Source organism: Cinclus cinclus, chromosome 1 (genome assembly GCF_963662255.1).
Source record: "Cinclus cinclus chromosome 1, bCinCin1.1, whole genome shotgun sequence".
NCBI lineage: Eukaryota > Metazoa > Chordata > Aves > Passeriformes > Cinclidae > Cinclus > Cinclus cinclus.
The window spans coordinates 96587656-96602402 of record NC_085046.1 but is presented as its reverse complement, the minus strand read 5'-3'; the positions used below and the strand labels follow the sequence as shown (position 1 = coordinate 96602402).

Genomic DNA, 14747 nt, shown 5'->3' with positions numbered 1-14747 from the left:
AAATTTTCCAGTGTAGAGTTCTGACAAGACATGCATGTTAGAGAGGTGACACAAATGCTGCTGCATCCTTACTGCAGAAATTGGAAAACTAAAGAGTGTCCAGGAATGCTGTTCTGAAATCGCTGCTCTTTCTGAATAATAAACAGAGCAATCTAAAAAAAAAATGCATTATTTCTATCTCTGTTGGAGAACACATATAATTTTTCCCATATCCTACAAGTCCATTTTTGAGTAGTTGAGAGGTGGTGAAGAGGGGGCAGAGACTGCATGTGAAACCAGTTCTACAAACTTAGAAATCATTCAGGGTTAATCTGTAAGGAAAATGTCTTTTTGTCAGTTAATTGAATAGGATTATGTACTTTTCTGGTTGGCAATTGAAAGGAAATGTTCCTCTTCTTTTTGATCCTTCAAGAGCTTTCTGTACTTTAAACAATCACTAGTCTCATCTTGAACAAAGCTTTTGTTTAATATGTGGTAAGGTGTCTTGAAAGAATTCTCTTGTAGGTATATCCCAGTTTCTTCCTAAAATCACTGAATATTCTGATTTGACATATCTTTAAAATAGAAATTTAGGAGGAAGTAATATTCTGCCCAAAAGCAGGAGTTCAGGAGTTCCTGCTTTTTACATTTCACTAGAAATACCAAGGAAGCCACAATTATATATAGGCTAAGTATTTTTCTCTATTCCTTTGGATGACCATATCTTTTATTTAAAAGTGCATAATTATATAGTAGCTTTTGTTTGGATAAAAAGAATGCAGAATCTCTATTCCTAGCAGTTGTTTTAAAATTTGTATAATTGGGAACTGAGTTGCTAGAAAATAAATGGATGGGTAAACTTCCATGTGCTTCACTAATTGCTATTCAATTAAGGAAAAAAGATTGAAAACAAATAATAAGGGTCAGTCTCAGGAAAGGGAATTCTCTTGGCATAGTCTTGTAATTTTCACACTCATTAGACTTGAATGCAAACTAAAAGCAGTCAATGAAGATGCAAGATCATAATGCTAAGATTCTGTTTTGTTTTGCCTTACCCAGTTGATAGTGTACTAGCAAAAATAATTTTGTACCTAGTAGTACCCTTTAGGTACTGGAAGATTACTACAAGGTCACCCAGAAGCCTTCTCTTCTCCAGGCTGAACAACCCCAGCTGTCTCAGCCTTTCCTCATAGGAGAGATTTTCCATCCCTCTGATCATGTTCACGGCCCTCCTCTGGACCCTGTCTAACAGGTCCATGTCTAGTCTATGCTAAGGGCTCCAGAGCTGGATGCACTACTCCAGGTACTTTTATAAATTTACGAAGTTTTTCCTTATAATCCCATCACCCAAGCACTGTAGTAATTTTTCTAGATTCTATCTTTCCTCTTTGCTGCAAGGCTAATCTCTAATGTCGTGAATTGATTTTGAAAATCAGAAATAAATCTAACAAACTTTCAACTACAGAATTACGTTCCATCACCCCAGGCTGAAGCACACTGCAAACTCCTGGTTCAGAAAACTTCAGGGCAATTTTGTAGTAGAATGGAGATGTCTAGCAAAAGACCACATGAAGCTTTCATGAAGCTTATCGTACCAATGAAACTTTGTCCACTGAAAGTGTTTATTAATACAGTTTTATGTAATAATACTCATGGACTACCTTGTCAATCTCATATATCTGTAGATCTTCTTTCTCAAGCATCTTAGGTCCATTCTTGTCCATCCTTATTTTACATATAAATAAATCAAACACCATTTCCTCGGTTATTTTTTTCCCCTTCCTAATGTCTACTAAACATTGTGTTTACTTCGGAAGTCATTCTTCTGCTAGGTCCACCTCAGTGAGCAGTAATTAAACACATGGTCATCACTACGGAGAGCACAGAAAGTCTGTGTGCGACAACTCATTTTTCAACTTCAGGTGGACTTGCGTTTGTTGTGTTTTTGTTTTCCTTTATTCTTCCTTCACTTCTGTAGCTTAGATATTTGTTTCATTAAGTTTGTTGTACTGACACAACAGTTCCGCGTTCGTTGCCGGGCGTCAACGCGGCATCCCGAATACACGAGGCTGAAAGATGCCCTCCCGGGCCACGTTTCCGAAGGGATCTGCCACCGGAGCCGGGAACGCCGCGGCCGCAGCCATCCGCCAGCCTGGAGAAAAGCGGGCAAAACCGGGGCGGCCGAGCAGAGCACCTGCCCTCCGGCCCCCGTCGTGGCCGGGCTCCGCCGGGCCGAGGCGCCCCTGGCCCCTCCCGGGCCCCGGCGGAGGGCGGCGGGCAGTGCCGGCGCTGGGGGCGGGCTCCGCGGCCGCGGCGCCGGGGGCGGTGTCCGCGCTCCGCCCCGCCCCGCCCGCTCCCCGCCCGCTCCCCGCCCGCTCCCCGCCGTAGGCGCGGGCAGCCGCGAAGCCACCGCCGGGCGGAGCGGGGCCGGGCGTGGGGCGGTGGCGGAGCGGGGCAGCGAGGGGCCGGCGGAGGCGCGGGGCGGGGCGGAGCGGAGCGCGGCGGCTGCCGCTGCCTGGATGCCAGAGGCGCCTCTGGAGCCAGCGGCCGGCGGCACCCGGGAGGGCCCGGGAGAGGAAGAGGAGGAGGAGGAGGAGGAGGAGGAGGAGGCGGCGGCGGCGGCGGTGGCGGAGGAGGACTCCGGACGCGGAGGGGAGGAAGCAGGCAGCGCTTGCCATGGCCTCCAACTTTAACGATATAGTCAAGCAGGGCTACGTAAAAATCCGCAGCAGGAAGCTGGGGGTGAGTTCTTTCTCCCTTCGCCGGCCCTGCCAGGGGTGGGGGCGAGGCGCTGGGTGTCGCCTCGTCGGCCTGGGGGGCGGTGGTGCCCCGGGCCGGGGCTGCCAGCGTGGGGCGCGGCGACCTGCTGCTGCTGGTGCTGCTGGCGCTGGTGCTGGTGCTGGTGCTGCTGCTGCTGCTGCTGCTGCTGCTGCTGCTGGTGCTGGGGCTACCGCTCCTGCTGCTACCGCTGCTGCCGCTGCCGCCGGTGCCGCTGCCGGGGCTTGGACTTCGTTCCCAGCTCCGGAGGGGTCGGTGGGGATGCGCTGCCATCGCGCCTCGGGGAGAGCCGGCTGCTCCCCTCTCCGAAGGCGCCGCTCCTTCTATCTCAGCCGTTGCCCGCCAGGGTCACTGTCCGCGAAAAGCTGCGCCCCGAGCCCCCGGTCCTCCTGGAGTCCCCGGCCCAGGCCGGGGCTGACACTCCTCGTTTGCCGAACCTGCGCTCCCCCGTCCCTCGCTTTGCTGCCTCCGGCGAGGGCTCGGGTGGGGAGAGGAAGGCGCAGGCAGGAGCTGTAAACTTTGTGTACAGATTCTCTCTCTCTTCCTCCCATTTCGGAGAGGGATGTTTTCAATCGGGGCAGGGCCAGAAAGCACTCTGCTGGTACCGGAGTGACAGAGTAGCCGAGTAAAGCGGGCGGGGAGGTGTGATGGTGCTCTGCCCTGGGGCACTGGGGAATGGGAGCCTGCAGCGCACCGGGGATGGACAGGGAGGCAACGGGGAGACAGCCTCGTGAAGCTAAATGCAGATGCAGAGGCCGACAGTGATAAAAATTGTGAGGGTGGCTGTTCGAATTGCCCACCGGGGTGCTCAGCGACACCGTGTGTGCCGTCACATTGGCCGTGGGCCCTTTCCCTGAAGGGGTGCAGGAAATCTTGAAAAGGCAGTGAAGTTGGAGCAGAGTGTGTGCAGAGGTCAGGATTTTCTAAACTTCACTCGGTTCCTGGAGTCATCGATTTGGGCTGTCTCTTACCCTTTGTGAGAGAACAGGAATGCTTGCTTGCACAGCTACTGATGTTGCCAATAATCCTGAAAGGTCCAAATCCCTGTTGGCCTGAGGCTGGGAGGAGATCTGAGTTTCTTGGTGTTCATTCTTTCAGTTTTTGTTCAGGTGTGCAGGGTCTCTACCAGCTCTCCCTTCCAGGGAGGTGGTCCCTGCTTCCCCTGAAACCTAACAGCAGGGACCATGTGAAATCTGCCCTCCAAGCTGTGCTCTGTGAGCTTATCACAGTGCTAATATTTATCTCCTCCTTCCCGTCTCTCCCTTCCCTCCCAGATGCTGTGCATTGCTTGCAGACACAGTGTGCAGGATGGTGGGACACTAATCATAAATTGACCTTTGGAGCACTTTGGTGACTTGGCAAGGCTGTTAATTCCAAAAGAGCACAGGAAAGTTTGGTCCAAACCTTTAATAGCCTCAGCTACAAATGTTTGAGAGATGGTGTAAATCCAAACAGAATGGATGCGCTCTTATTAATGATTTTGCAACCCCAAAGTGTATCAGTCAAGCATTAATCTTATCTGAAGAAGCAATTTCTAAGCCTTAGTTTGTTTCTGGCAGTCCTCTGCTTAGCCTTTGCTCATCAGTTTTTCCCCTGCTCAGCAGTGTTACTGGATGGGCCCAACACAAAGCTGAGAGATAATGGTATCCCGTCACCTTGATGTTAGTAGTTGGAAGCAGAGTTAATCTATTTGGTTTGCAAATCTGGTTTTGAAGCCATCTCAAGTGTCCTTTAAGTGTGAAATTATGTATATGCATAGCTCTATGTATGCAAATACTTTTATATGCCTATGGCGTATGTGCAACAAATGTAGAGTTCCTATCACAGTCATCTTGGAGGATACTTGCTGACCTGTGTAAAAAAAATTGTGAATAGAATGAGATTTCATTGCAGAATATCTTATGTAGCTTGAATATTTTGTTTTGAAGATGTTAATCTGTTTTTTTTAAGGGGGACACATAAAACTGGTTTTTTGCATGGATATTTTCCATGTTTGTAGTCATTACCATACCTCTACACTAAGCAGAAGGGAAATAGTTCATACAGTGTCTGTGGAGGATTTTCTCCTACTGGAATGTGAGGGTGACAACTCAGACTATACACCCTCAGGCAGGTGGTAGTATAAGCTTAAATATGACATATGGAAATGCACATCTGAATAAATCTATTAAATTCAATTTATAAGGGATTATATTTTATAGAAAATAGCATCAAAATTCAAATGAGTGTGATGGTTGAAAGGTATGAATATGTGTGTATATATCCATAGCTAATTGGATTGTTCTGACCAAATATCTAAATTAATGCAATTTTTATTCACCAAGGGAAACATTAAAGGTTTGTCTTTTTCTTCTTTTATGTCTGTCTCCAAGTCCCAATCTTAATGACTTACACTGGAGCTGTCATAATGTAGGTGAATGCATCAGTTTTCAGGGATATAAATGTCTGCTAGCAAATTAATATTTTTAACCTCCAAAAATACTGTAAAGAGGGAAGAGAGATATGAGTTCTGGAAACTAAGGCTGAGATAATTTTTAAATATGGCAATAGAATTTTATCTCTTAGTAGTTATGTTTCGTTCTTACACACTGGAAGTTACTGGGGTAGGTTTTTTGGTTTTTTTTTTGGTCATAATAGTCTGCATTCTTTGAATATTTCAAAGTCTCCTGAAAAGCAGATTGATTAAAACTTGGAGAGCTGAGGTGTCTAATACTAATTTTAGTTCTAGACTTGAGTTATAAAACTAATTCTAACCTTTAGGCTGGTATCCAATTTGCTACGGAAGTTCTTCCAATTCAGCTTTTATTCCGTTTTATTTTGTGACAGAGGGAGCCCTAGTTAGAAATCAAATGGAAGATACTTCAATAGTGTATTTTCATTTTATTAAAAAAAAATCCCACAACAATAAGCTTTCATTTGGGGAGAACTTTCTGGTAGAATTTACTTTTTCCAGAATTTAATTTGCAAAATCCCAAGTAGTAAATCTTCACTTAATTGTAAAAGAGAAATCTTTATGTTTTATTTGTATTTTTTTGACAAGGTATAATGTTTACTTCTGATGTTTTACACCTATACCTTGCTTTAAGTACTTGTTACCCCATCTGCCACATACCTTCAAATTCTATTAATAGTATTAATGAAGTCAGGACTCGAGCTGTTAGTAATTGATTCTGTTCTGAAAAGTGATTTGAAGACAAAAATGATGCCTGAATCTTGATGGAAATACATGGTGAGAAGAGCTGCAAGAATTTGTCTTTACTTTTTTGTTTAGTGATACTTGATCATTAACTTTTATTTTGCCTGCTTTTCACTGTAATCCTTAAGTGCTTGTTTAGAGAAATTAATTAAAAAGTAAATTGAATGGTATATGCCTCTGACAGTCCAGTATTTTCAAGTAGACCTCATTGTTCTGGTATCTTTACGATGTTAAAGTTGCTTTTGTTGTAAGGTTGGATAGTCAGTTGAGGAGGTTTACCAGCCTCTCTGTTGTTACATTCTGACTCTAGAGATATCATGGTTTCTACTGTGGAGATACCAGACCACGAAGAGACATCTGTCCAGTCTGACTACTTAGCATATCTACTTATTTTGATTAGGCATGAGCTGTACATGAAACTTTTCTCTGGTGCCTTGAAATTGTCAAGTATATGTTAAAGGCTATGTAGTAGGCAAGCTCATGTGTATATGTCACATCTTCATCAAGGTATCACGGTATTTTTGAAACTTAGAAACTGTAGTCATTGAGGATAACTGTAATTAAAACATCTTTATAAAATCTGTTTCCCTGCAGCCTAAATATGCCTTTCTTTTCAATGCCCTGGCATTCCTGCATTGTTTGATATTTTGCTTTTCTCTAATACTACATAAAGGGAATGCTCATTCTTGCAGCCATTACATTTGACCTGTGTGACCCTTCTTTGAAATAAATTTGATTGTAATGTGGTATGCTGTTCAGATCAGAATAGGTCATTTGTGTAGTGTGGAACAGGACTGTGCTGCCTTTGTTCTTTTGGAATCTTTCATACTTGTGTCACATTAAAATTCATATGACACAATTTTATACCGCACTGGCTGTGCTTATAGGCTGAAACTTTCTTGAAGCAGATTGGAATCCCTTTGTTGTCTCCTAATAAACTAAGCTGTGAGGATTTCATGCCTTGCTGAAGTGCTGTTTCTTAGAAAAAAAAGGCAATTTGATGTCACATTAGGAAGTCTAATTAAAAATTAAGATTGTGTCACTTTGATGGTCTTGTTTTTGACCTATGTCAACCTCTGAAGTTATAATCTTATTGTTTGTTTGTTTTTGTCTTTTTTTTTTTGTCACACCTTGGCCATAGAATGAAAGAATCCTATCTCTTGGAAATTTTCACTACATTTGTTAATAATGACTAGTTTTTATGTGTTTCCACATACTAAGTGGAATTATTTTCTGGGTGCTTCAGTTTATAATCTAATACATCTATCCAAAGAGAAAATTGTACCTGCCAGTCAGTCTTGATTGAGGAATAAATAGTAGGTTGCTCTTAGTCACCAAATTAGAAGTTTTATCATATAACCTCCCCCTATTTTTAACCATGCTTTCAGATCATTACAGGTACCTTTTCTGTAAATGAACACAGTGTTTCTCCTTCTGCAGTTAACCCTGTCTTCAATCAATCAGGACTAACAATGCTATGAATACAAACCACTGATTGCAGCGTGGTTCTTCTTGAAATAATGCAGTATGTGTCTTACAAAATCCTAGCATTCAGTTGATATTGTGTGTATATTTTGGGTGAAGAAATCAAATGGACTTGCAAAATTTCTTGGGTTTGAGATTACATTGATTGATCGCACTGGCTTTGTAAGTGGGTCGTGATAAATACAGGGGGTAAAATAAGGGTTCTTCTATTTCTTTGAGTTGCCACAGCATATACTAAGAAACAAGCAAACAGATGAAAAAGTAATGCGCCTGGAATGGGTATTCTTTCCATGGATTATTTTATATTATTATCTATGGGAAAGCTGCTCAGCCTGATTGTAAGCACCAAGATTGCCTTTTATGTAACTGCATCCTGACCAGTGATATAAACTGAGTTACATCTTGGAGTATGAAAATAATTCAAATAAAACAATAAAACCTCAATTCCTATTGATAATAAATCCATTTTACTTTTTATAAAGCTCCAGGTGGACAGGATTTAGATTGCAGATCCCTTCCTTGTAAAGGAGTTTCTTTTTCACGATAGTTCAAGTCAACCTGAGATACGGAATTAAAAGGATTTCGCTGTAATCTATTAAAGAAGCTAATCACATTCACTACTTCATGCTGAAAGTGTCATTTGAAATACCAATAATTACTCCTTTCAGTGTTCTTGCTACAGTTACGTGAATGGATTTGAAGAATTAAAAGGAAAATACATGGATTTCCAATTCAGTCATTATGGAAAGAGCAATCATCTTGAGCTTCTGACCAGTTTCTATTGATTAAACATATTATACAGGAAATTGAAAAAAAATGTCTTGCAGCCACAGTAAACAAGAACAAAAATGTCCCACAACTTTTTATGCTAATGTTTGTGTTAATGCAACTTTTGAGTCAGGCTTGTGGTAAGCACTTTGAAGTTGCTATGCTTCCCAGTTACTTTCTTGATATACTTTTCCACCTCTTAATTCCCAAGAGGTGTGATAGCTGAAGGTCTAGTAATGCTGCAATGGATGGCACTTACTTCAAGTCAAATAGTTCTCTTTTGTAGATAGCATATCACATCCATGTTATCAGTGGATTATAGATGCTTCTATTTTTACTCTTGTGTGTAATACCCTTGGCCTCAGTGAGATTGCACCTTAGCTATATGAAGATTACACAAAGAAGTGTTTGTACAGCCTCTCTCTCTTTCACTCGCACATTGTGAGATGGTAAAATTTTATTGAGAATTTATTGTATCTTCTGTAAGGCCTTCTGTTTTTTCATGTAGGAGTCCGTAATTTTTGTCCTATAATGGACATTAAAACCTGATGAAAAGACCCAGCCAAAAGACCCTGAAGTCAGTTTAAGGAACCCATTAACTTTGGTGGCTTTGGTTCAGTGTCCATGTGGGAACATTAGCCACATGCATAGAACATGAATTTCCTTGTTGTAAAATGCCTTTCAAATCCTACTCAAAGGAATTGTCCTTTCTGAAATTGGTAATTATGGAAGGAACATGCTCTATGAGTCCTTGAAATATACAAGGAATTATTCATGTAATTCCAGTAGTGAATTTTCTTCCTAGGTTTTTAGAAATAATCTCTCTTCGAATCATTCATTCAGATTTTTGCAAGCAGTGCAAAATGCTTTATAGCTGTTGCCTGGCAACAACATATTCAGGCAACAGCATATGTGAGTCAGTTGTTACATGTTTATATATGTGGCTGTGTATGGAACATATATTTTAGATAGATACTAATGGGACTTTTTAAAAAAGCATGCTATGAAATGCACTTAAAAAATAAAATTCAAATAAAGGTTTTGGGGTCTACATTACCCTTGAAAGTTTCTTTTGTTTCAGGTTATATGAAAGATCAGCTAGCTGAACAGCTTTTCACAAATGCCATGATGTAGTTAATATACTTCCATTCAGTCTGAGCGAGCAGTGTAAAATATTCTCTTTGTTGAAGGCAAGCAATATTTTATATGTATGGATGCTAAATTGTATCCCTCAGTGTTCTTTAAATTAATAATGTGTTATTGAACCAAAATGTGGGTGTTTTACTGTGTGCCTGTGGCCTTTCATATATATTTGAAATAATAATTGTAAATTTTACACTGTAATTTTTCTTTTTAATCTTTGCAACTTGCAGTGCAACTCTAAGGTTCAAAATGACTGTGGTGTATTATTGTAATGTATCATAGTTTGGTCAAAATTTCTTTTCCGGAAAAAAATATGGACTTCAACTATAAATATGATGACATTTCTTGAAGAAAAACAGTAAAGAAAAACAAGAAAACCTTTTGCTACTGTGGAGAAAGTTTTTATGCAGTAGGACAAAATTACAGACTTATAAAAAAGATTTTAGTGAGAGTAGACCACGTGCAGTAAGTATCTTGACACTTGTGCACATAAATGCTTACTTTCAATTAATGTTGGTTTTAGTATTCAGAAAACATGTTCGCACATAACATCTGAGGAAAAAAATCTGTGTGATTGATAAATACAGCTCTAAACCACTATGTATGAAAACCTTGTACAAGTCAAGAGAGTTCCAAACAGTGAGATTTGCAGCTGGCATCAGAATTGAATTTGCTGTCTTCAGGAGTACTCTTACTGACTAGGATAGGGTGGGATAGCTTTCTTGGAAAGAGTTTTGAAGATGAAAGCTAATTTTGAAGTCTACTTAAAAATTAAAGGGAAAACAAAGAAGAGCGTATGTAAGCTGGTAGTGAAATACACTTATTTTCAGAAGTGTTCACTGTAAAATAAGGCTTGCAGATTCTGCTGCTTTTTAACAATTGAAACGTGTGAAACATTGCTTTGCTGTCATACTGAGAGGTTACAAGCCCATGCAAATGGAGCCTCACAGGAATTACTGTTCACTTAAGATGCACATAAATTAGGAAGATAATTAAGGGAAGTGTGTAAATCTTTTAAAAGATTGATCTTCTTTCTCTCTGTTGTTCAGTTGCCAAAATGTCCCTCATCATCTCTGACTTATCTGGGCTGAACTTTGGAAAGGTTGTATTCATTAACATGTCAGTGAGGAATTAGAAGCACACGGCCTTGACTAGACCTGGAGAAAAAAGTTACACTGTGTCTGTCGGAGGAAGGGCTCCTTGGCATATTTCCCCCACCTGTTCATTGCAAAAAGAATTAATAGCAAAGTTCAATATCGAAAGGCTGTCACCACTGTAGAATCAAATTACTACTATCTTTGAGAAAGAAGCCCTTGATACTTCCAATACTCTGTTTCTCCCTGGATTTTTTCTTTATTTGAGACAGTCTTGCTCCAAGGTACCCTGCCCTCGGAGTGAATTGTATATTCTCATTCCTAATGCAAACACTTTTTTTCCTGTAAAGAGAAAAGAGTGCCACGAAGTCTTGCAAAATAAGAATACAGGAGTTTTCTGAATGAGTGGTCATAATTTTTGGTTTTGTACAGTGCCTAAAAAGAAGAGGAAGCTTCATTTTAATTGGAGTTGACATGTTCAATTATTAACCACTAGATTAGTATGATTATAATGTGTATGATATATATAATGTATCTAAAACAGTATGACAATAAGCACCCTAACAGCAAAGGGTAGAGATAGTTTTTCATAGCTCTAGCAAGATTATTAAAATAAAAGGTATTTTGCTGAGTTTTATTTTCTGTAGTTCTACTATCTTAGACTACAGAATGAAGTCTGGAGCTTTTAGCACTGTGGATGAAATAACCTCTTTCAAGAAGACAAAAATCTTGGTACTGACATGTTGGACTCAATATTAGAAAAGTTAAATTTTAGTCTTTTGCAGGGATGTAATTTGTAATCTTGAGCACTTTGATTCATTCCAGCCTTATTCTCAATTATACTAAGCCCACTGTATGCTACATAAATTAAATCTAAAGCTGTGTTAAGGCCCCTTATACCAGCATAGTGAATGCTTTTAGTGTAAATGAGAAGCAGGCTTTCTGAGCTTAACTTTTCTGTTTGTAAAATTAGTATAATCTCTTTTCAGCTGTGATTGCTTTATTTCATCTATCAGAACTATAAACTCATATTCAGTTCTTTAAAATGGGTAGGTTGGCTAACGCTGAATGTGGTCAAAATATTATTAGGTGCTACAACTCTGTAGAAAACAGTAGAATAATTCATATTTCATTTTTAGTAATTTGAATTTCATAAGTGTGGAATGGCTGAGGGTGAAAGGGACCTCAGGAGGTCACCTGATCCAACCTCAGGCAGAGTCACTGTCTGTTTTAATGCTGTATGAAGACTTTTGATTGGAAAGAAACTTTTGGTTGTGTTTAATTGAATTCTTCTATGGATTTTTTTTTTTTAACATTCAGGATTTGTGCTGTAATTTATTTTAGATTTTTGCATGTAAAGAAGGAAAATATTGTGTGTTTTCCACCCAGATCTTACTGGTAGAAATGATTTCTCATCAGTTCTCAGTTTTCTTACTAGAAACAAGTGTCAGGAATAGGAGGGCAAGAAGTCTGAAGGTGAAAACTTTGATAGGCATTATGTTTCTTTATCCCTGAGCCAGAATTATAGCACAGAATCTAAAGTGCTGGAGAATTTAGCTTTTAAAAGTAGATATTGTAATGTTTAAGGTAGAATTGTTCCCATCTTACTTGTCAGAACAATCCTGAAAGCTGAATACAGTGTGTGAGACAATTTCATAACTTACTTGGGTTGCTGGTCTGCAGTTGTGGGTGTACATTTCTGACCTCAGCCATGTAGAAAAGCCGTATGGCACATCAAGTAACAACCTTATTTTAAAGCAGGGGGAAGTGTTAAAGACGTTACTGCAGCATCTTTTTCCTTTCCTAGTGCAGTGTATCACTGGTCAGATTTTGAGAAGACATCAGTTGTCTCATCTCCAAATTTTATACGAAGCATATTCTTCCACAAAAACATTGGAAACGCCTTACTCTGTAGGCTTATGTGAAGCATTCTGCTAAGCAATGCTAGTACTTAGCCTTAAGTTGCATGTTTTACCCATAATATCTTGGAGCCCAGCATGGGGAACATGTATTTGCGTGATCCAATAGAGGAAGGTCTGTGGGACTTTGTGCAGGTTGTGGGGCCAGTCAGAGCCCAGAGATAACAAAACACATTGTTTCTTGAGGAATTCTACCTACACAATATGTGCAATAAAAGAGCACTACAGAAGCATTTATTGAGAGGAAATATATAAGGATACAAAAAAAAAAAAGAAAAATCAATTTACGGTTTGCTCATTATAATAATACTAGTGTGAACGCTTCCAGAAGATTTTTAGCAATCAGTACTGTCAGGGTACTGGTTTGCCTATAACAAAAAAAGGTGAGGTTTTTTTGTTTGTTTGTTTGTTTTGCTTTGTTTTGTTTTGTTTTGTTTTTTGTTTTTCCTGCAGAAAGAATAATTTTGAGATCACTGAATCATTGGTGTCTTTGTCAATGTGTCATAGCTCAAAGAAAAAGGTTGGAGATGTACTGAGTAGCCTTTGCTAATAAGAGTACTGTTAGAACCATTTTCATTATCCATACACTTAGGTGGTAATGTATTTAATGAAGCTGAGTTCTCTTATCATGTTAATTTTTTCCAATTTTTGAATAGTCTGGATGTCTGGGGTTTTTTGATAATAAAAATTGTAATGTAGAACCATCCAAAAGAAAAACAGGAGAAAGGAAACTACTCTCGGCTTTAAGTGTGAGCATGTAGATGGATTAGACCATCTGTTTCAGGTGTAGGTAATAGTTACCTTGATTAGATCTCACTGCTCAGTGTAGCACATCTTTAATTTCTTCTGATGACCTGTAAGATCAAATGTTTTTACAGGGAAAGCTGTGCAACAGACAAAAAGTTTCTCAGCACTAAATATTCATTTTTGCATAAACTTTAGCTGGTGAGAATTTGTTAAAATTACATTTGCAAAATGCAGAGTGAAGAATTCTGAGATCTATCTTCTGCAATGGAGCAGAATCTCTGACAGCTCTTATTCCCAATAATGATGTGTGATGTAGAAAATAGATAAATATTAAAAAATGTAGCAGAAGGAGTAAGGAGTGAAAGAAGGGCATCAGTCTGCTGTAGTGAGATGTTGTTGCATAAAAACAATAATGAAATTATTTTTCTGGTCCCAGAGGTCTTAATAAAGAAGAGCACTGCAGTTTTTTAAAGGTAAAGTAGGTACATTAATGCAAAGGCTCTATTTCTAGAATATAAGATATTACATGTTATAGGACTTGTCCAATACCCAGGGGCCAAATGGAATATTTTGTAGTCACGGCCATTTCAGAAGGTTCAGGTTATTTTGAAGAATTAGGTCTGAATGCCTGTAGTGTATCATTAGAGATGACTCTTTTCAGACACTTCCTAATCATTTGGGATGAAGATAATGCTTACAAATCGTGAAAGGGAGCTGTAACTAATGGTAACAGCTTAGCAGCTGGCAGAGAACATTGGCTAAACTATTGGAATTAAGAGTCTGAGGTACACTGAAAATGGAAACCTCAGTGAGACATAAGGAAGAATCTCTGGAGCAGCCATGGAATAGATTTACATGAGATTTATGGGAATTGAGAGGAAAATTTATGCTGGTGGACCTCATAGTGTATTTATTTGAGGATAAACATTGCTCTAGCAGCTTTTATACAATAATATACCTACAGTATTTAGATGTATTGCTTTGGGAATTTTTGAACTGAAGGAGAAACTGGAAAAGTAAATGCTACTTGTAAATATTTTTGACATGATTATAACATAATACAGTGTATGTCCCAAGAGAACCCGGAGGTTAAATACGTTTCAAAATGGTTTTGGAGGTGTATTTTCCAGAATTCTTGATGTCAGAAAGTATTTTTTACCTGGATTTTTTCCCCCTCTTCTCTGAAACAGAAAATCAGTAATTTCTGCTGTGTTTCTGTATAATATTATTTTGTGGCTTACAGTCATTTCACTTAAAAAAAGAATACTCAAGGTGAATCTATCCTATGCTGCTATCTAAACAAAATGGAATTTAAAACTAATGAGGTGGTTGGTGCCTCTTGTTCAATTTTTCAGAATCTTTTTCCACCCTTGACGTACCTGAAACATTTCCTAGACCATCATAACTAGTTGATCTTCTGATAGCAAAACTAACAGATTTTCTTTCTGAAATTTGGAAGTAATTTGAAAGAATCTATACCCATTCTCATTTAAACAAACAATATTTGATTTTGTTGTACTGATTAAAAGGGACTGAGCTAATTGGCCAAATATCTGCTTGTGGGTAGAAAAGCATATGAAGGATTACAGTCTCCTTTGGTACATGCCAGGCTTTTAAGTCTAGGAAAATGCAAGAAGT

General features: G+C 39.5%; 1 protein-coding gene across 1 annotated transcript in view; it reads left to right on the top strand.

Annotated features, from left to right (window-relative positions):
• Positions 1-2655: 2655 nt before the first annotated feature.
• The window catches only part of DOK6 (docking protein 6), a 240860-nt gene continuing 228768 nt past the window's right edge, over positions 2656-14747 (top strand). Inside the window, exon 1 of the mRNA XM_062500783.1 lies at positions 2656-2721. Coding sequence (XP_062356767.1) covers positions 2656-2721 — 66 coding nt within the window. The remainder of the gene's footprint in view (positions 2722-14747) is intronic.